The 21,483-nt window shown below is 36.3% G+C and overlaps 1 protein-coding gene across 1 annotated transcript in view; it reads left to right on the plus strand.

Moving 5' to 3' along the window:
• Positions 1-3,274: 3,274 nt before the first annotated feature.
• Positions 3,275-21,483, plus strand: part of LOC117204858 (A disintegrin and metalloproteinase with thrombospondin motifs 9-like) — a gene marked incomplete at its 5' end in the record, with an annotated part of 34,703 nt that continues 16,494 nt past the window's right edge. Inside the window, 6 exons of the mRNA XM_033442658.1 lie at positions 3,275-3,461; positions 5,267-5,474; positions 18,235-18,449; positions 18,928-19,080; positions 19,638-19,787; positions 20,716-20,860. Coding sequence (XP_033298549.1) covers positions 3,275-3,461; positions 5,267-5,474; positions 18,235-18,449; positions 18,928-19,080; positions 19,638-19,787; positions 20,716-20,860 — 1,058 coding nt within the window. The remainder of the gene's footprint in view (positions 3,462-5,266; positions 5,475-18,234; positions 18,450-18,927; positions 19,081-19,637; positions 19,788-20,715; positions 20,861-21,483) is intronic.

The following is a 21,483-nucleotide window of genomic DNA, read 5'->3' on the forward strand; positions in this document are numbered from 1 at the left end:
TTTCTTGATGTTTTTGCCATGGTAGAGATGTTTTCAAAGCAGGCCAAATGATCAACAAAAATTGAGAAACTGACTAATCAGATAATATGAGAATTTGCATAAAGTTAGATGAACGAATGTACAATTTTACATTTAATTTCGAAACCGATCGTTTGACCTGGTATGCTTAGCGTTAAAGTATCTAATGATATATTAGATTGTAGAATTTTTTAGTGAAACACATTTTCTTTGGAAAATTTTATCATGCAAAAATTTGTTAAAGAATTTTGTAAGGACAGAGCCGATTTATTAATCTTACTTTGTACCAGCAAACAATTTTTGGATTATTAACTACAGATGAATAAAATTTGATCGTTCGTGAGAAACATATCATCTTCTTCGTACACTGCAATATTTTCAGAAAATTATTGCAAACATTAAATTTACATTTAGCCATTTTCCTACAGATCAGAATGAATAAATAAATCGACCACCTTTTTACAGTTCAAATAATTGTTCAGCAACAACCTTTTCTCGCGAACACACGTTACATTCTGTATATAACTTAGGCTTTAGTCTCAAAGATTGGAACGAAAGTATCAGTACTATGCAAGTACTTACGAGAATGTCAATAATCGTAGAAAAAACAATGAATGCCGCTGGAACATCGATGATCACGACGCACACGCAACAATGATGACTGCATATCGATATGCAGTAGCTAATGAAAGTATTTGAATACAATAGTAAACTTTTATTAATTCATTGTGTGTGTTATACGAAACATTTTGAAATTTCATTAGCGCTGTGATAAGGCCATGAGACATAACTATGGTTATGCTAAAGACGTTGCTAAAATTTAGAACAAATTTGTATGAAATATGTATAGAAGTTACAAAACATTTATTACAGACATAAGCTTGATAAAGCAATCAACGTACGAGTATGTAACTAACTTAGTCAGAAATTAAACTTACTAAGACTTGAATAAAGTGTGAATCACGTAAGCTTGGAATGATCCTTCAGACGTCAAAGAACGCGTGATACGGTAGAAATCTGTTGGAATGGTTTGCATTTCATGGTTTCCATTTCATGGTTACGAGCTGCAGACATTGCTGTTTATCAATACAGCAATCTGTATACGCGGAACCATGAGGCGTGCATACACACGATCAGATGAATGCTTAATCGATCCAGGCTTAATCGATTTAACGAAATCGTTAAGCAACCGTTCGGCCGTGATTCATCGACGCGCATGTAACGACTGATATAAAATTCTTTCCCCTTTGTGAATGACTAATTACTATGCCCATTATATGCATAACATTTAAAACAATAGAGATTAACGTAGAGATTTGCTTCGTAGAAAAATCTTTTCATATTAAATTTTAACCGTTTTGCAAAAAATAATTCTTTCAAATCTACCAAAATCGATTCATATATTTTGTAATGTGAATAATTTAATTTTTTCACTTTGTAGATCACGTACTTACGAAATACGTTAAGAGATTAAATTAATTTAAATAATCTTTGTTAACATCTGTTAACATCGACATCTGAAAATTCGTGTTAGATACGAATATTTAAACGATAAGAAAACGAGAGGAAAATCGAGACGCTGCGAGATTAGACTCACGTAGAAAGTATAGTGATTTAAGAGCCAAGTATCTAGAGGCAGAAAGGACGTCAGGATGAATCGAGGAACGAGTAAAGCGGTATGAAAATATCGATTTCTCTCAAAGTGTCAACTGCACATTCAATTAGACGCGTATAATCGTTGCGAAGATTCTTCGATATACTCACAGCTGCGCGGCGAACAGTTCCCCTTTTGTCTTCGATTAATTCAACTGGCTCCTTATGTGCCGCGAAACAACGACATTTTTGTGCTTTACTTTCCTCCGTTTTCCTCGTCGTCGACGATTAATCGCGGCATTAAAAATTTCAGTTCGAAGGAAATACTATCGTAATAAATCGAGCGGTGAAGTCACGTGCGTAATTAGATTAAACATAGGCTAGTGTGTTTCCAATAACGTTCGAAGATTGATTTACGATTGTGTTTTAGAGATTATTTTCAGCATTTTTATGAACTTCGGGGTTTCCGAGCGTTTTATTACTTTCCAAGCTTTTTCAGAGATTACGTAAGTTAATATTGCCGAAATTTTTGAAATGTCCAGCTTAGTCGTGTCTTACAGTTGGAATTTTAAAGTGGAGGATGCCCTCGAATAATTTCCAACATGGTAAGATTACGATGTTATCTTTGATACTCTTCTGTTTTTGATTATATGATATTAGAATTATTTAAACAATTTTTATTAGCTTCAAGAATTTTGGGGGAAACTTCACGTAACCACATAATTTATAATTCCTTCGAGAATATCGTCTAACGTAAAAGTAGCAAAAACGAATCAATGTTCGATCGAAGTTTCTATAAAAATATGAAATTATAATTTCGACAAAAGTATGAAGCTAAAATTTCTATATTGGATCCATTATAAACGCATTTCCCTATAAGTGCCTCAATTCGGGAAGGAAAGATGTTCTAACGACGTAGATTTACTCGATCACTTTGAACGTGCATTTCTTCATCTCGCGAATGATTAATAGTTTACGTCCGCGAGAAGACGGAAGTCACTTTTCAAAGAGATGGAGTAGAACGTCTGTTTATCTGGATGACTTCATTGCAGGCGCCCGATATTTGAAATTCCCACCATAGATTTAATCGAGAAATTATCCAAAAATCGAAACGTTAATTTCCACTTTACGTTTCAGGATGTGAGATCTTGAAGCTCGTAACGAAAATCGTGATTTACATTTATTTAGTATATTCTCTTAATTCTAGTATTTCTATCTTTCTACATTGAACAATATATAAAAATTATTTCTATAAATCATACAAAATCTAAATTTCTATTTCCACGAAATAGAAATGTTGTTTACTCGCAGTGTGGCAAAGTCTGGCGAAACGAACACCACGTTTTTTACAAATTGCAGAAAATTATCTATTCCAAGAGCAGACTATCTTGCTCCTCTTTCGATATATACCTCGTCATATAAATTAGTCCCTCTATTTCGTAAATCATCGCAAAGATCGAGCAAAGAAAAACCAACGCCTCTTGAATACACCTCGCAACATAAATCAACGGTTGTATTTTTCGTGAAACAAAAACTACCGGACCATTGCTTAGTTATTCCTAATATAAGCAAGCAATATATCGTAAATTCTCTTCTTTGTATCTCTCGTTCGATATTTTTATATTCTATACTGATCAAATTTATGTTTGATGTTTGTTCGCAGATGACAACGCGGCAACTCCAATTTTGGAAGAGTCGTCGAGGGGTAAAATTTACTTTGATGGTCGACGCCGCAAGCGCAGGTCTTTAACCGAGGAAAAGAACGTAGAAGATTCTCGGGACGGCCGTGTGTACGAGCAACTCGTGGGACAAGCCGAGGGGCATCGAAATTTTTTACGAAACAACGCCAGGTACGAGAGGTGATCAACCGTTTCTTTTTAAGCTGCTTCTTTGATTGGTCGTTAGCTCGTAAGCTCTCTCGAGGATGTCCGGGCGGACTTAAACGCAATTTGATGTAACTCCAGGAAGACACAGATGGAAGGGTGCCTTGCGAAACATCGGTGATGATGGATGACTGTTGGAAATCAGATTTGTTGTTATAATTGAAAAATTATAGACGCTGTGCATTCTCTGCGATTATTATTGACGATGGTCAACGACGAATACAGAGACGAATAAAGAGACTGTCGGTCGAAATTTCAGAATCGTAAGTGGTGTTATTTTACGGGAAGACTATGTTTGCATCCGTAATTTGAAAGTTGTGGATATTGCAAATTCGTAGAGAATCGGTAATCGTGATTGATGACGAGGAAATGGAATGGTTTTTCAATCTTATGAAGGAAATTTAATTTCAGTTTCCAATTTATTTTAACGACGAGAGTCGTACATGTTAAAATTTGAAATATAAATTAAATAATTTATTATCGAGCCTGCTTCCGCTAAAAATATTTAACCATCCATCGAAGAACAATTATGAAATATACAAATACACAATTGGATACGTATTGGTGAATAAGACAAGTCTCCGCTTAAGTTTCATTCCCTTAGTCACGCAAATATCTGCAGACCTATCGATTAAAAAAAAATTTCTGTGCGGAAACGGAAACGCAAAATTTCACTGAAAGAATAGTTGATCGAAGAACGCGGGGATATATGCAGACACTTTGTACAATTGCTGCGCGTTGATAAATCGTAATAGACAATAACAAATAAATTAGAACGCACCAAGTATTTCAATATCATCGAGAATTACCTGTCAGGCGTAACAACTCGGCCGTAGTAACAAATAGTCAATTAAGGATACGTTTGAATGAAGTATATCTGATACGACAGTAAGTTATCATCAAGAAACAGTTACTAAATGAGTACTTTCAACGCAGGCAGAGACTGATCGTCGCATTAATCCCTGCCTGTTTGCGTCATGAGAAGAAATCATACATCACATGGTCTCGCGTACTTTTTGGTAGGCAATATAGTTCATCGGTTGCAGTAATGAGAAAAAAATTGCACCTTCTTTTCAACGAACTTTCTCGGCTTTCTCGCGAAGTATGGGGCGCGAAATAGTCAGAGGAATAATAACTTTCCAGCCAGTCAGAATTTTAAATTGAGTCCATATCGCGACTCCATGTATGAAAATGGAAATTAAGACCTTAATGTTACATCACGAACGTTCCGTTGCTGCCTCGCTGTACAGATCTTTATTTCGTCCCTTTTGTATCTTAAAATGTAAATCGATATGAGCGAACGTTGTGACTGAGATATTTATATTTTCGATTCATTTTTACAATTCGGACGATTGAAACGAGATCGGAATTCCTATAATTTGTAATTTAAAAAAGATGAATTCCGGATTGTGTATTGTAACGAGTACTACATTTTGGATGCTCTATATATTTCTGCATATTACGTGGATTGATGGTAATTACTAGAATAGTTACTAGCGGTGATTATTAGTATCATTTTCTCGGTGCAATAGACAGTAGAAAGAAGAAAATGAATAAATTAATAAGATTCATAAATTCGCTTTCAATGATATACTCTTCTAAATGAAGGATTTTCTAGCTTCGAAAATAAGATGATCTTTCGACCTAACGATAAATCACGTTGACAATAAGTCAGGATGAGTCACTGAGACCGTGTGAATGCTTGATATATCCGGAATATCCTAGTTCTCCAGTGTCAAAAGCTAAGAAGACGGCCGTTTAAAATGTTACAGATACTACTCCGTGGAGCAAAGACGAAATGATCTGAGCGAGGAGTATAGCCAAGACTCGGAAATGGAATCGGATCCCTCCGTGACTTGGAGACCACGTAGAGCCTTGTCAAGTGAATATTTCATCGAGATCATGGTGGCGGCAGACGCGGAGATGAAGAGGTACCACGGCGAGGGTTTGCTCCATTACATTTTGGTCCTGATGAGCACGGTAAGACTTTAATTCTCATTTTCTTTTTTTTTTTTTTTACATCTTTTTTATATTCTTACTCTTAGTTGTATAACTAGATAACAATTATACAACAATATGAATTATTACCAAGATAATCGTTTCGACTCTGTAGAAAGACTTTCTGGACTACTGATTGTTCTTTCTATTTAATCGGTGGCCCGCATTATCGGTTGAAGATTACAGTCTTGCCAATTTTTTATCACGATTCGCGTTCTCATACTCTTCCTGAGTAATTTCTTTTCAAAAGGTTGCTTCTGCATTAACGAAAGTCTAAAGGAATAAATATGACGTAATTATCCCATCAGACAGAATAAGAATAAGATATTTGTCCCACGTACCACTCTATATAAAAAATAAGTACACTTACTTGTTGTAAAATATGAGTCATTGAGTCGGTTAGCTCTTAAGAATAAGTAAGCAAAAAATGAAGAAGTACAAGATAAAAGGAACACGAAAGGAAAACAAAATATATCATATCATTCGAAAACGAACAAGATTTTCTCATGGGTCACGCTGTATAAAAACCAAGTATTTATTACGGAGCATCGGTGGGACATTTGTTTGAAAATGAAAAAGGTAAAAGAAATAGGAAACGAAGGGAAGATAGAGGGGAAAGAAGGGGACAGAGGTCGACAGCCGGCGTGGGTGTATCACTTTGTTCGAGCATGGTTTCGGTGAAACGAAAAAGAAAAGCGCATAGGGTACCGAGTTGGATGATACACGAAACCGCGGCGGTCGTGTTCCTCGGATGATCGATCTTGTAAGCCAGCAGGATCTGTCGCGAGCGTTAAATATTATGCTAATGCGACCGCCGTGTTCCTAGTTAATTTTCAATGCCGAAATGGTAGTAGCATGGTTGCTTTCGATCATCAGTCATCCGCCTCGGCAACTGTTTGTGGAGACTAATTCAATTATCGCTCGAAAAATCAATGATTTGCAATTTACGATTCCTTAAATACGTCGGATGCTTAATTATCGTTTAATTTCATTTCTTTTCTTAGGACAGATTCTTTCTTTCTTAGGACTTTTCTTTTTAGGACAGATTCTCTTTTTATTTATTCTTTATCCTTTTAACTACAATTACGTGTATTTTATAAATGTATAAATATTTAAATAGCATCTACGTGCTAATTTGCTATAGTTACTTTAGTCAGTGCTGTTAGTCAGTATGTATAATTAGTTAGCTATTAATTAGGTATTATATTGTATATACTATGCAAAAGATCTATTTCTTTCGAGAAGAATTTGCTGCAGTAGCAAAGTAGATGTTCGATGATGCTATTGGTATTGCAGTATTCACAATGTTCAGATTCTATCGATACATATTTGTTTCAATCGTTACTTTTAACTGATGTAAATTTGCTTATCAGAAACGTGGAGCAACTTCGGCGTTTCTTTCATTGCGTCATTTTGCTGTTTGATGATTTGGAAATGTTACTATTGGTATTTTTCCTTCTTTCGATATCATTTGTTCTCTGATACGATGAATTTCGTATATAAATATGAATATAATAATTATATTAAAATAATAATTTTCCTATACATACGTGAAACCTAATGCGGAGGTAGCACTTCGTAGCACAAAATATAATTCTTTATTTATCAGGTTCCTCTTGTAATCTTTGCAGACAGTCTTTACAAATTCTCAGATTGTCATCTCATACTCTGATAAATTAATTTCTCTCGACAATTTCCTTCAGCATTTTGTTGATTATGAAATCTTATTTCTTTGGTAGTTTGGTTCGATTATGACATCTTCTGCGAGTCAGGGAGTGCCCTAATCTTAATACTTATAAACGGGGGTGTACATCAGTCTTAACACCAATTCAACGACACGCTAGCAATTTTCTCTTCGAGAAACCCACTAGTTTCCCCCCAATCGCTTCATCTATCCAATTTATTACCTTTGCCCCGAGCAACCTCTGTCCAAGTGTATCCAAAACAGCTAGGAAAGTTTCGTTTTAGCGCGAGAAACACGCGTGGGTCGGATGTTTCGCAAGCGTTGCCCCAAAGGGTCATTAGTCATCTTTAATCAGCTCAACCACGTATATAGTCGAATTTCTAACGAGATATTAAGGTGGATTACGAAAGTATTTGACTTGGAAAACTTTTACGTATATTTTATGTATGTTATATAAAGTATTTTGAATTTCAGTATTTTGTTATATAAAGTATTTCAGTAGCTCTGTGGCGAGACACGGCTGTCATCATCATGTTGGTCAAATTTGAAACCAATCTGAAAGTATATTTAGAAATTACTAGATATTTAATACAAATATGTATTTCGCAGAGATCACGAAATTTTAATTAAAATCGAATATAAATTGAAATTTATCATATTAAAGCAGAGGAGATTTACTGCAAGCCACGCTATATCGAAATATATTATTGTATTTAAGAGATTTAATTTTATTGAAATATTATATATTGAAATGGTCTAAAATAAAAATTGTCCGTTATATTTGGCATCGTGAATAATCAAAATATTCGTTTAATTTTCTGAAAATGAAGAAAGATGTCATCGCCTTTTCCTATTTGTAATGTGCAGTAGACTACAGATATTTATGCAACTGTATATTTTTACGAATATAGTTAAAGAAATGAAATCTGTGTAGAGATTTATTTAATCGCTAAATGTCATAATACTTTGAATATTTTCTACGTTTTTTTGCATATTATATGCATCCTGTAGATTTTCGAAATCTTCAAATTCTCAAGAAACGCGCATTCACAATTTCGCTAACGCGTGTCTCTGTAAAATATCTTTTTTATACATTAACAAAACTTACATTAAATGTAAGTTATGTAAATTTTTTTTCTAATATCACGTTTATGTAACTTACGCATTATTCGCTGGTTGATCGTTAATGACCTAACGTAGCGAAAGATTAGTACAATCGGTTGACATAATGGACGTCCCTTGTTGAAGGGGATACAATCTGTCGACGAAGCTGAATCGCTAGATAACCGCGACGTCGGACATTTAAAAGCCTTATATTCTAAAGACATAAATTTTCGTGCTATGGTCAGAGCCGGCTGTTGTTGCTTCAGGCGTAAAATTCACCGTCGAAAGAATAGAAAGTACAAGTTGCACCTTGACTATTATAAATCCTGGTGAACCGATACGATCTGCAACTAGCGGGCGGCTACCTTACCTAACTATTATAGCTTTAACGCGACGTTGACATTTCGGCCTCAATCGGAGCCTGGAATTCGACTCGTTATTAAAACGTCCAGGTAGCTTGGTCCAGTATCGTAGAATTCAACCTTGTTTCGATTGCAAGGTGTGTACACGTGGCGTAGAGTTGTAAAAGAAACGCGCGTGATGTCGAAATAACTCTCTGTAAACAAATTAGATTATTTATCTTCGAGATGAATTTCTTCACCGTTCCAGACTTTTAGAAAGTTCGTGAAAACAGTGGGACATTTATCGAACGCTCTGTTATACCATACGATTATTCGTTGAGCGAAACGTTTGAAAGTTTTACCAATGAATATAAAAATTCCTTCTGGAAAGACTCGACGCTGACGATTTGTTAACCTTTCGAGGATAACTTTTAAGAATTATTATCTCACTTGTAACCTCGCTGAATACATAATACTATAACGGTATAATATTATGTAACGTCGATGATTCGGTTCAACCATAAGCGTTAAACTCAATTACATGCGTTACAAAAGAAAAGAAAAGACGTTGCATAAAAACATGACATGTGAACGTTGCAGATTTTGACTAATCTTCTTATATATGTATATATATATAGGGTAGATTATACGATATAATTCAACATTATGCGATATAATATTATATAATATTATAATACAATCTGCACAACCCCATACCCTATAGTTGAACTGAATAATCAACATTATCATATAATGTCTGTTTTTTTCTTCATTTCTTCTCCGCTGCATACTGAATCATTGTGTTCGCGAAACTCTTGGTCCCAACGTTACTAATCGTGCAGACCTCAGCGAAACGAATCACCTTTATTTTCTCTATTTTGTCGGCTCCGCTAGGCGCCGCTTGCAAAACCAGACCAACGCGCATAAATTACAACGGTGATACGTATACGGTTCACGTTTGCCGGAGAAAAGTATAGCGGCTGGTACGCGAAAGCAACTTAGTAGGACGCATCCCACGCGATCCGTGCTACGCTATTTAAAGTTCCTAGACTATCGCCAATTATATAATCGATCATCCCACCAGCTGCTTAGAATCGATCTTCCATCGATGTAAAATCTGAAGGATTTTCGGATATTTTCCTCTTTGTCGGATTCGTTCGATGTGATTTTTCAAGAGCTTCTCTCCTACAAATGTGTTTATTATTTCGATCGAATATTTAACAGATCGATTACTGGCAGATAGGAAGATCAATAGATACGTTAAGAACAACTCTCGATATTTGATAAACCGTGTTTCACGTCTGCCAGCTCGTCTCTTTCAATTCGATCTGCCTTCTCTTCGTCTCCTGATAATAAAGCTCCTCTTTTCCACGTATCGATCGCCGATATATCATATACTTCTTTAAATAAAAAGTCCATAAAAGTAGCATTCTAGAGATTCGACGACCAATGAATTGTGCCAATGAACAAGCGTAGAACGACAGAATTGATCAACCATTGCGAACAATGTAACAGAATCGCCTTGAGCTTCAGGATATTTCACAAACTATCCTCGTATGTAAAATACAAAATCGAATCTGACAATCAAATATATCGATCGACTACATCATTCGCAAATTTATTCAGACGTTCCATGAACACGGTGGCCAGCGATACTTCAATAACTTTTCAGGAAATATACTGAAATAAAAAATCTCGTGTCGAAGTAAAGAAACCGCGAAAGTTATAAAATTGTACGATAGTTGCCCTAAACGTGGAATAATTAAAAATTAGTCGATCGTTGAAAAGAAGCACCACTAAAAGAAGAAACACGTCGCAAGACACTGTCGATCTAGAAAGAAAATGATCGAATCTCGTAACCCGTAAATAAAACCCCCGTTCAAATAAAAATCCGTAGACCCATGATAAACCCCATCAATCGATCCCCGGACGAGGATCAGGGAAACGTCGAGGAGGATGAAACAGCTCGAAGGAGGGAACTCGATCGACTTGATCGATAAATGAATGATTCATGTAATTTGACGGTTAGCCTCGCGATTGTCAACCAGGTCATTACCATCCGGTCGGTTGCATATCCCACGCGAGACAGACCACACCTCGGAGAAGAGGGCAACATCCCACGAAGCGTCCGGGGCTCACTTTCACGTGCCCACGCCCGTCATTCATCCGACGATTCAATCAGCCGTCCCCGGCCTGTCGATCGTCTTTTGATATTCATTCACTCTTTCCTTCCCTTCTTTCTTCCTTTTTTTTTTCTTCTTCTTCTTTTTCCTCCTGCCGAATCGATGAAATCTAATTTGACACCGCGTCGAGCGCCGGTTTGATAAGTTGAGCGGCCGGTCCTGATCCTCGACGAATCGTCTCTGGTCGCTTGGAGAGAGGATTACGTGCAGGGTGGTCCGTTATTGGTTATTAGTGGAGTAAGAAATTTTATGCAAATTCATGTTGCGGTGAATCTAATTCAAAAAATAAGGGTAAATAATGTCGAACATCGGAAGAAGTAGATACTATATTTTAGATATTTTATTTTAATAATGCATGTTGTTGCACTATTAAATTTCTTACAAATGCTTGGACGTTTGTTACGTATTGTTAAACTGTAACATATTATTAAGTTTTACATATTTATAGGAATTTCATATTCTTGAGAACATAATCGAGAAGGTACTAGGTTCTTTCAGAGTTTTACAACGATGCATCTTTATACAAACATGAAACCTAATCTGTCGATCTTTATTTTGATAGGACAAAATGGATCGTATGTAATTCGATAAAATAATATAAAACAGAAAATGTTGTGCGTCCATTATTTGCTTATAAAACGAAAGAAACTTTTCGGACGACCTAATAGAACGTACGCGGGGATTTGTTTGATCCGCTGAACGTCATAAGATATCATATTTCGGATATTTTATATATTTTTATATATTTTTATACATTACCGTGCCTCTAAACCTCCCCATACATGAGAATTCCTAACAGTCTCATAGTTTTACGAACGTTTCTAACGAGACTGACATTTTTAGAAACGTGACCAGAGCAGAAAGAAATTTGAATTTATTCTATCGACTCGATGCATTTCAATGATTCCATGGAGCAAGTATGGAGACAAGAAACTCCTAATTAGCTAGAAAGAAGCTATTAAGCCTCGGCTTGACACGAGAAAACAATTTCTCTTTAACAAACGCAACATCTCGTACGTGAAAACAAGACGAGTTTGCCTGTAAGAAACGATCTAGTTAACAGTCAGAACAATCACGCGCCACCCATCTTCTTCCTTTTCTCTATTTCTTCAGCCGTAAGAATCACTTAAGCAGCCAATCTCGAAAACCATTAAAACTTCATGGCTTTAAGCCGCGTTACGACCGCTCGATAAGATTACGAGAGCAACGGAACACCATCCACGAGGCCCCGTGCGTGTCGAGTAGAGGAGCATTCACCGTGTACTCTCGACAACGTCGATCGACGATTGACCGAGTTTCAGGCAAATTTATGCTCGATGCACTACGTCGACCCTGTCTAGCTATCTCGTGACGGAAGAACGCTACACGATTCGATAGTTACCAACGTATTAAGGAGAGACTAATTGAAATATAGAGCTCAGGGTTATAGAAATAGCGTTACAGCGACAAAATATGAAATATGATGCAGGATATTGTAAGTTTTAGTGTTATACTTGGAATTTTAGTCTGGTCTTGAGCAGCATACGTCTAATGTCTGACACTTAAGTAGTATAGGTCTATTGTTTAGTCTGACGCGTCAGGGAAAATAGGTACACAGTCTATTTTTCCTTGAGCTTATAACACTTTGTAATTGAAATTTTGTTACTTTATGGGGAGAGCAATTACAGAAATTGTTCGTTACAGTCAGGTACCTTTGTTTTCATCGGAAATTAACAAGTAATTGAAATTTTTACTTGGTAAGGGATGGTAAAGCGAAATAAATACAGTGATAAGGCAATATAATATAAGATGATACCAAAGTATATTGTGGACAATATTTATGTATAACTATGCCAAAGCCAGGTCTCATTACACTTCCAATGAAATTTCGGAGGAATATACTGATGATAATACTCGAATGACACATTCGCAAGAGATTTCTAATATCCAAATATATTTTCATTTACTCGTTATGATATTTAGAGATCGGTATAATCTTCTATTTATTATTGTTCTATTCTTTTAATATATTCGGTATATTCGTTGGAATATAAATTTACATAAACATCCACGGTCTACGAATGGTTTGTCCATATTCACACGCAAATGCTTCGTTTGCTCGTTGTAATATTTACAAACTTGAATAATCTTCTGTTTATAATTATTCTGTTTCTTCGTTTATATTCGTCAGAGTATAAAAATCCACGGTCTACTAATAGTTGGTCGATACTGACACGCAATGAACGAAAAGTGAACAAGAAGAGGAACTGTCGGCAGCTGTTACTCGATAAATATGAATTTTTGTCGCCTGGATAACCCATTTGACCATACCTGTACAGTGTGGGACAGGATCGTGGTAGATGTGAACGGTGCTTTAAGCGACATCGCTCACGACTGACCACCTCCGATGTGGAAATGAAAAACTTGCCTCTTTGCGCACGGCTGACATTGCGATCTCCTGGTGACACGATTCGATTGCCGCGTTTCTCGGTCGGTTCCTCTAACCGGTCCAACGAGAGACGCTTCTTTTCCAACCTTTTTCCTCGCGTTATCGCGTGTCTCTTTGCGATCTTGATGCGAAGATTGATCGGCCGAGTGACCAGTTTCAACAGTAGAGTCGCGGCAATGTATCGGCGTATCGCAGAAGTTCGGTACTACAATATCATTGTAAGTAGAAAGCAATGGAATTCGATAAATCTGCAGATTGAAAATACCTATCATACTTGGAATAAAACATAGTATAACAATGAATAAAATACTATGGTGAATCACAGGATTGATCGGATGGAAGTTTTCATGCGATGGAAAAATGATAGAAGTGGAATAGTTTGTTGTTATGAAAGAGAAATATTGTTTCCCTTGTGGGATGATTAAGTTAATCGAATTGGTAGGTTGAGAAACGTTGAAATTTTATTATTGGAGAACGCTGCAGTAAATAAGTCGTACGTAAATTCATATGAAACTGATTAAATATAAAGATCGACGTGGTTTCTTCTGTCTCTAAACGCGAGCATATTGATTCTATGAGCAGGACATGCAATCCAATGAATATGTAGCAGAAGTAATTTGTTTGCTGCAGCAGACTACTTCTTTTTTTAATACAGTTTTTTCTACCTGCTTTCATACCGACTTACGCAAAGTTGTAACACTCGACTGTCGTAAATCATACGATTATAGTGCTATGTCATTATATTGCAATGGATATATGCAACGAAGATATGCAACTTTTTACTCTTTAAAGTACAAACTACTACGCGCTAATGACGTAAAAGATCTAGTTTCATATTTAATCACATAATTCTTATTATTTTTATCTAATAGAATCTAAGTTCAATCAGGATATCGCTTAATTTTTAAAACGTATCCGAATGAAAAGAAATTTTATTTACCTTTCATTTTCTTTGCCTTATTTATTTAATTAAATTTCTTCAATTTCATCAAAATCTTATTTAATTCTTTTTTTTTTATATTAATCGATTTCTATTAACATCTACCGTTTCAAATTAAGTATAACTTGCACTTGCAGTTTCTAAATGTCTTTCAATGATCAACATAACTCTTCTATTTTCAGTTTCAACATTGTTTGAAGTTCGCGTAATTTCTTCTTCCAACTGTTAAATTACCAGCTACTTAAACCAATCAGTGAAATATCCAAACGCTTGCACGCAATTCACAGCAAATTCCAAACTTCTGCAGTCACACCTAACGCAACGACCACGAAAAAGAATCCAAAACTACCCACGTTATCTCGATAATATCCGCTCTATCTACTTTACCTCAGACAGACCTTCGAATTCCTAAATCTCGATATCCTATCAAAACTATTATTTTTAAATCCTTTTTTATATTCAAAACATTCGGATATCCAAACTTGTGAATTTTCAAATCTTCAAATTTTTACGATTCTTCGAATCGTCAAAGCTTTAAGTCTCGAATTCCTGAAGTTTTCAAACCATCGATTTCCCAATTCTTCAAATTTTGCTACTTCGCATTCCCAATTCTTTGAATGTTTAACTCTGCGAATTTTCCAACCATCCACTTTCTTCCGATCTCAAACCTTCGAACTCTAAGAATCTCTGAACTGCCAAATCTCTAGATTTTCAAATCTTCGAACTGCCCAACCCTCGAAAGTTTGAAATTTGCGAACCTGAGAATCTGCAGACCTACGAATTTCCCAGCTTTGCCAATTACAGCCCTTCAAATTGCCCAATCTCCGTCATAGAATCCTCTAAAATAGCTGGAGGAAAAGTGACAAGTTAATCGTCTGGACTGCTCAGGTAGTCGTAGTATTAATTCGTTTCGCTTTCACCGTGTGATTCTCAAACAGATAACGATCGACAGAGTTGCTTACACCTGGAACAGCAACACCTGTTCGACACTCGTCGTTCTAATCTCTCATAGATCCATTCACCAGCGTCCATGGCCTATCAAAGGGAGACATGTCGAAACACGATGAAAGCAAAAAGTCGCTCGAGTACCACGCAAATCGCGTTATATCTTAGTAGAAAAGCTCGCACGCGTTTAATCAATCAATTACCAGCTATCAAACGATTCTGACGCGAACGAATCTGTTGTAATCGTTCTGCTCTATTCCTCGGTAAATTCCCTAGAAGAAATTGTAGCCAGAGTAACACATCATCCGGACGTCGAAAGAATTATTCCAATTGAACGCATCAGGCCCGTGGTTCGTTTCATCTAATAAAGTTCGTTTCAGTTCGAGACAACTTGCGATTAATCGGTCGAACGAAGATTTTCTGGCATCGTCCATTGCCACGAGACTCGAGGAATTATCTCTGTCTTCTTTTTTCCACCAGCTTGTCCAGTCGGGTCTCTTGTAATGAATCATTATAGTGCAGTTACGAGTCAGTTCATTCCGGATAGCAGACGATGTAGGAAGAGGAGACGAAGATTAGTTCGAGTCGCTTTGGTCGATTAAGTGAATGGATTTGGAAAGCGGGGAAGAAATTGTTTAATGCGGATGATGACTGTTTGATGGATGGGCGAGAGTGGACGATGGTGTTTGAATCTGAATATTTTTACTTTTCCTTTATTTAGGCATTCGTAGAATTTCCTTGTATAGATTTTTCTTGCATTAATACTATAATGGGTGTGTTTGCTAACTCTTCGACTAATTTTTTGAATAATTTCGAATAATTCAGGATAAATGGTTTGGAAAATAATTATTTCTCTATTCTCGAGATTTATCGTATTTTATGATATTAGGTATAGGAAATGTATTTTCTCAACTTTGTACAGGAAATACATGTTAATAATAGTAAAATAAAAAAATGATGATATTCAAAGTATTACGTTTGTAGTACTAAAAAAGCAATTGTGGTACAGTAGAAACGATATTTGACAGTTTGCACAAAAAGACGAAATTTTTAATTGATTTTTACTTAAATCAAAAACCTTCAAACTTTCACATCTCCAAATATCTGAATGCTCAGATTTTCAGATATTCGAACCTTCGATCTTCAAATTTCCACACGTCGATCCTTCGAATTCGCAGATCTTCTAACTTCCAAACTGTTAAACTCTTCGACCAAACTTCTCGAATTCCAATCTGCGATCTATATTAAATATTCCAATACAACGAGACGCGTGACAATGGTGAAAGTAGCAAACAGAAGTTACCAAGTACAACTGGCGATCGTGATCGACATCGACCGACGTATCCGAGTTATTTGCTCGCATGTCAACCGGAACGCGAGGAAGAGAAAAGAAAGAAAAAGACAGCGAGGTACGTCGAATAAGTAGCGTGTAATTAAAAAGCAAGGAAGAGGACGTAAGGTTGACCGATGTAATCGAAAAGCAGCCACGCATCCTCCGCGTTTTATCATCCGTCCCACGGATTCGTTCCATGAAGATTGGGCGATGTCGGTTGAGATTCGAGACACGCTACTAATTAAGAGTCGACTGTGTCTCGCATTGTTTATGCACGGTTATATCCTCGTTTTGCTCGCGTCTCGTCTCCGGTACTGTTCTTCTGCATGAGCCTCGCCCTTTCCTTTTCGAACGCCTCATCAAAGATGCAATCGACCTCGCCTTTGTAAAAAATCATTATTCCATCGTTATCAAACGACGAAAACGTGTCGCCTTTCTACAAGCGAAAATGTTAAACTGACTCGAGTCGTGCTCGATAATTCGGTAATAATTGTCTTTTGCAATTTTACAATTTTATGTTAGGTTTTTGTTGAGAATTGTGGATCTTAAAAATATATGCGGAAATAAAAGTAAAGGAACACTGAGATTACACTTAGAATTTATATTAAAATAGTTGTAGATTTATTTAATAAATGATTGACAGGATCTTCGTCGATATACATTTGCACGCGTCTCAGCATTCTTTTTGTCTCACCATCTTCTATACCACACTGCCAATGGAACAGTTGCATTCATCTGTTTTTCGAGCGTATATGCACACATATACTTCCATACAGCACACAAAATTATACATATCTCAATAGTTTTAAATTGATCTTTTATAAAATGATATCTATTTCGTTATGAAATTTGTTAGCGTAACGCCTCATCGAGAATACGATCGAACTCGCCCTTGTCAAAAATTATTGTATCTTGCTGGATGGGATAGTTAGGTATCTTACTATTTGAAAAAATGTAAATTTAAAGTCCAGTTTGTTTCACTGTTATCGGACGTGTTACTATAATAACTGACATAAGCATCGATACATGTTTGGAACTGATGAAAATTGAGAATAATTTTTGAGAAAATGTAAGACAGCGTGGAATTAAATAAAAACAAGAGATTACAAGTGTTTCCTTCAACTTGCACTGGAAAAATTACTTGAAAAAGGGGGAAATCCATTGCAGGCGCTTAGATAACTCAAATATCTGGAAAGTAGTTCTCGAACTTCCCTGTACTCGCGATTACGCTGATTTATTATTAGTTAAACGACGGTTCTGGTCTAGTAATTTATAAACTGTTATCGCGTTTAGAAAGCTAAGAGAAGCGACAAGGAACGAGGATTTGCGTGATACGGTTTTAATATGCCGTAATCACCGAACGTTATCGTAACGAGAACATAAATCAGAAATCTTTTAATACTCGTATTTAAAACGCATTTACTGCTTTTCCCTCTTTTCTGGTTAATTATTCGATGAAACTACACATCATTTCTGTTGATTTCTCTGGTCCCAATGATGAAATGCTTCCAACGAATAAATCAAATAAAGAGAAACAGGCAGGATCTTTTTAGCAGAAGAACTTACTGTTTTGGAGAAAAGAATTGAAATATTTTCAGAAAATATGATAATTTATCGTCAGATATAATATGATATAAGAATAGAGTAAAAATTATCCGATTATCCGATTGTTATTCACAATTACTTATATTCGTTCTCAAGATAAACCTAAAGCAACGTGACGATTCCAATGCAGTAAAAAAGTTGAGCATAGAAATGACACTAAAATCATTTCCTTTTCACAGGTCTCGCTAATCTACAAAGATCAGTCAATTGGAAATCCCATAAGCATTTCGGTGATGAATATCGTGCCGATAGAGAAGATATTTGGAGCTAGACGTACCAAAGGTGAAGGAATCGCAGCGACTGACATGTTGAACAAGTTCTGTCGATGGCAGCAAAGCAATAATCCGAGCGCATCGTCACCAGGACATTACGACACTGCTCTCCTTTTAACCAGGTATATATTTGTTACTTGTAACTTGTTTGTTTAATTGTATCTGAAAACTGTAGTATATAGGCTTGCAAATAAATGATATAATAAACTCATTTAAGAAAAATCTTCTAACATTTCGTTAGCAAACTTGATCAAGATCTAAGGATGGACTAATACTCTGGTGTGTATCTTCGTAATCATCAAAAACAGTAATAATTTACAAGAGTACGAGTTTTATCCTTGAGTAATTTGTCCCATGAATAGAGTGGATTTACTAGCAACAAGATAATCGAAATTGTAATTTTTTTAAACAACAGAATTTTATTTGTATTTTTTGTTTCTTTCTTTTTACCAAAAATACGTTCTTGTAAATTTATAGATTTTTTTGTTAAAAATGTATACAATCTTTTATTTCTATGTCTATTATCGAATTATGAAATCGTTGAAGTTATGGTGTTTCCAAGGAATGGTAATGATTTCAAATAAAACAAAACTTTTACAGGGAAAATCTGTGTCACAATTCCGACGAAATGAGCTGCGACACTTTGGGCCTGGCTGAGCTTGGACGAATGTGCATGCCCGGATCCTCCTGCGCTATTGTTCAAGACAATGGTCTGGCTGCTGCATTCACAATCGCTCATGAGATTGGCCACGTGTGAGTAAAATTATTAGGGATTAGAGATCTAACAAATATAAAATAAAAAATTTCAGTTCAAAAAATATAACATTCAATATAACGAGTTAACTCGTCGTCGTTGACTCTGAATTATCATCAACTTTTGTATTTAAAATCACCAAACTAACTATTCTTCTCCTAAAATATAAACTACTTTCGGTACAATACATCAAAATTATAACACATGTTTCTTATCAACTTATTACGTATGCACATAACACAAATGACTTAAATATACGGCTTTAATCGTTTAATACTAATTCCGCTAAAAAATATTTGTATTCTGGTTTTTATATCGCCTTGTGGCTGAAGGAGGGTATTTTAATGTGCAAAAAATTAATATTATGATAAGTCTAAGAAATGAAAATCAACATTTTTTTAATATTTAAAACTAGCTTTTAGATATAATATGGGACTAGGTAACAGCGTATGGAATTAAAAAATTGCTTCCTCACCCATAGTTTTCATTTTTATGCACGTTACATTTATTCTAAAAATCTGCATCGAATAAAATTGATACCCAATTTGGATTTTAGGCTGAGCATGCCCCACGACGACGATGTGAAATGTACCTCCTTCAGAAATCGGTCTGGCGCGCACAACATAATGTCGAGGATGCTGGACGGCAACACTCGCCCCTGGGAATGGTCGAAATGTTCCCGGCACTACGTCACCGAGTTCCTCGAGTGAGTCAGTCATTACCTTGACGAACCACTAAACCGTCTTCATTTTGAAAAGTGTGACACTGACAGATTGACCCTTGAATACAACTGCGACTTCGTTAGCCTCGTTAGGATTTCCTTTTCCTTCGTCAGACCACCGATGATCGCATTAAAAAAGCACGTGGTTTTAAAAAATAACACACGTTTTCCTGCAAAGGCGGATCCAGCCCAGAAATGCCATGTAAATCTGCGATGAAGTTTATGTAAAAACACGTGGCAGGGTCGTGTAAAATCACGTAAAATTCAGCGAGAACGTGAAAAGTTACATAATACGATACAATATTTGGCAAAGTGTCGCTAAACTTCGTAGGACGATGTAAGATCGTCAAATCGCTATTACAATATACAGAATCACGAAAACGCAATTATTACAACACCTTATCGCTTTAATCCGCGAAAAAAGAGCCTACCTCCCAAGATCTTTGCACGTCACTGTATATTTTTCGTTGTTGAAATCATTTGTATCGCGTCCGAAAGCTCTGCTTGTCGATCTTCGATAAAACACTGTGTCTTTGCTTAAATGTAACCCGCGTCCAATAGACAAAAGGAGTTTGTTCTCTGTCACAACACGAGGCAGGAGATATCGCGTTTTGCTAGTATTTGAAATAGCGATATGAAAACTAAAGCTAGCCAAATTGGAAGCCGATGCTCCCATTCAGAACAATTCTAAATTCGATTCGATCGGGTCGAGAGCCGGTGCCGCGAGTTTTTCTGCGAACAACCTGAAGAAGACGACTCCTCGCTTAGGAATCCGGTTCCGCTGCATTTCTGAATGACCGGCCGCCGCACATCTCTTGGATCCTGTCCGTTTCTGACAAAAATTCGGCCGGCGAATGATTCAAGAGCCTCCCCTCGGATGGACCTGTTCAAACTTGGTGAAATTTATTTCAAGGGCCGGAAACGGAAACTGTTTGCTGGACAGGCCGGATAACACAATGGTGCGAGAGAACCCGAGAAGACTCCCTGGCGAAGATTATTCGGTGAACAAGCAATGCGAGCTGGTGTTCGGCAAGGGATCCGAAGTCTGCGCTCACATGGTGGGTGATGGTAAGTCACACATTTTTGTACGTATACATGCAGTGGTTACAAAGAGCCACTATAGCATTTATATATCGATTAGGTTCAAATACATTCAATTTCGTGTTATTTAGCGATATGTATTTTCATACGACAACGAAAGGAAAGATTGTTATTGTAAAAATGAAATATAGAAGCTGTTAAAAAACCGCTTCATTGATATTGACACACACCTTTATTTTCTAATGAAGCGTGTTTCATCAAGTTCTGTATATTTCGTAGTGCTATGAGAGTGCTGCTAAATGAAATGTTGATATACTCGGACCTAATTATTAATTAGTATGTAAATGCTATAATAAATACAGTGATGTACCAATACTTTTTATAGACACTGTATGTTACGTACCAAATTATTAACCCTTATTGGATACTAACATTTTGTATATGGCTTGCCGCCAGATTCGAGCTTCAATCTCCCTGTGTCTTCAAAATAATCTATACGAATAATATTTGAAAGCTTTTCTAAAGCTGCCCTTCTTTTTTGTCACTGTATAAGTAGGCATATTGTTTTACCAGATATACCATGCATGATCAATTTCCTGAATAATCAACGTGAGTAACTCTCCAGTAAGAGTTGCTGTAT

The sequence above is a fragment of the Bombus bifarius genome, unplaced genomic scaffold (genome assembly GCF_011952205.1).
Source record: "Bombus bifarius isolate JDL3187 unplaced genomic scaffold, Bbif_JDL3187 scf7180000007984, whole genome shotgun sequence".
NCBI lineage: Eukaryota > Metazoa > Arthropoda > Insecta > Hymenoptera > Apidae > Bombus > Bombus bifarius.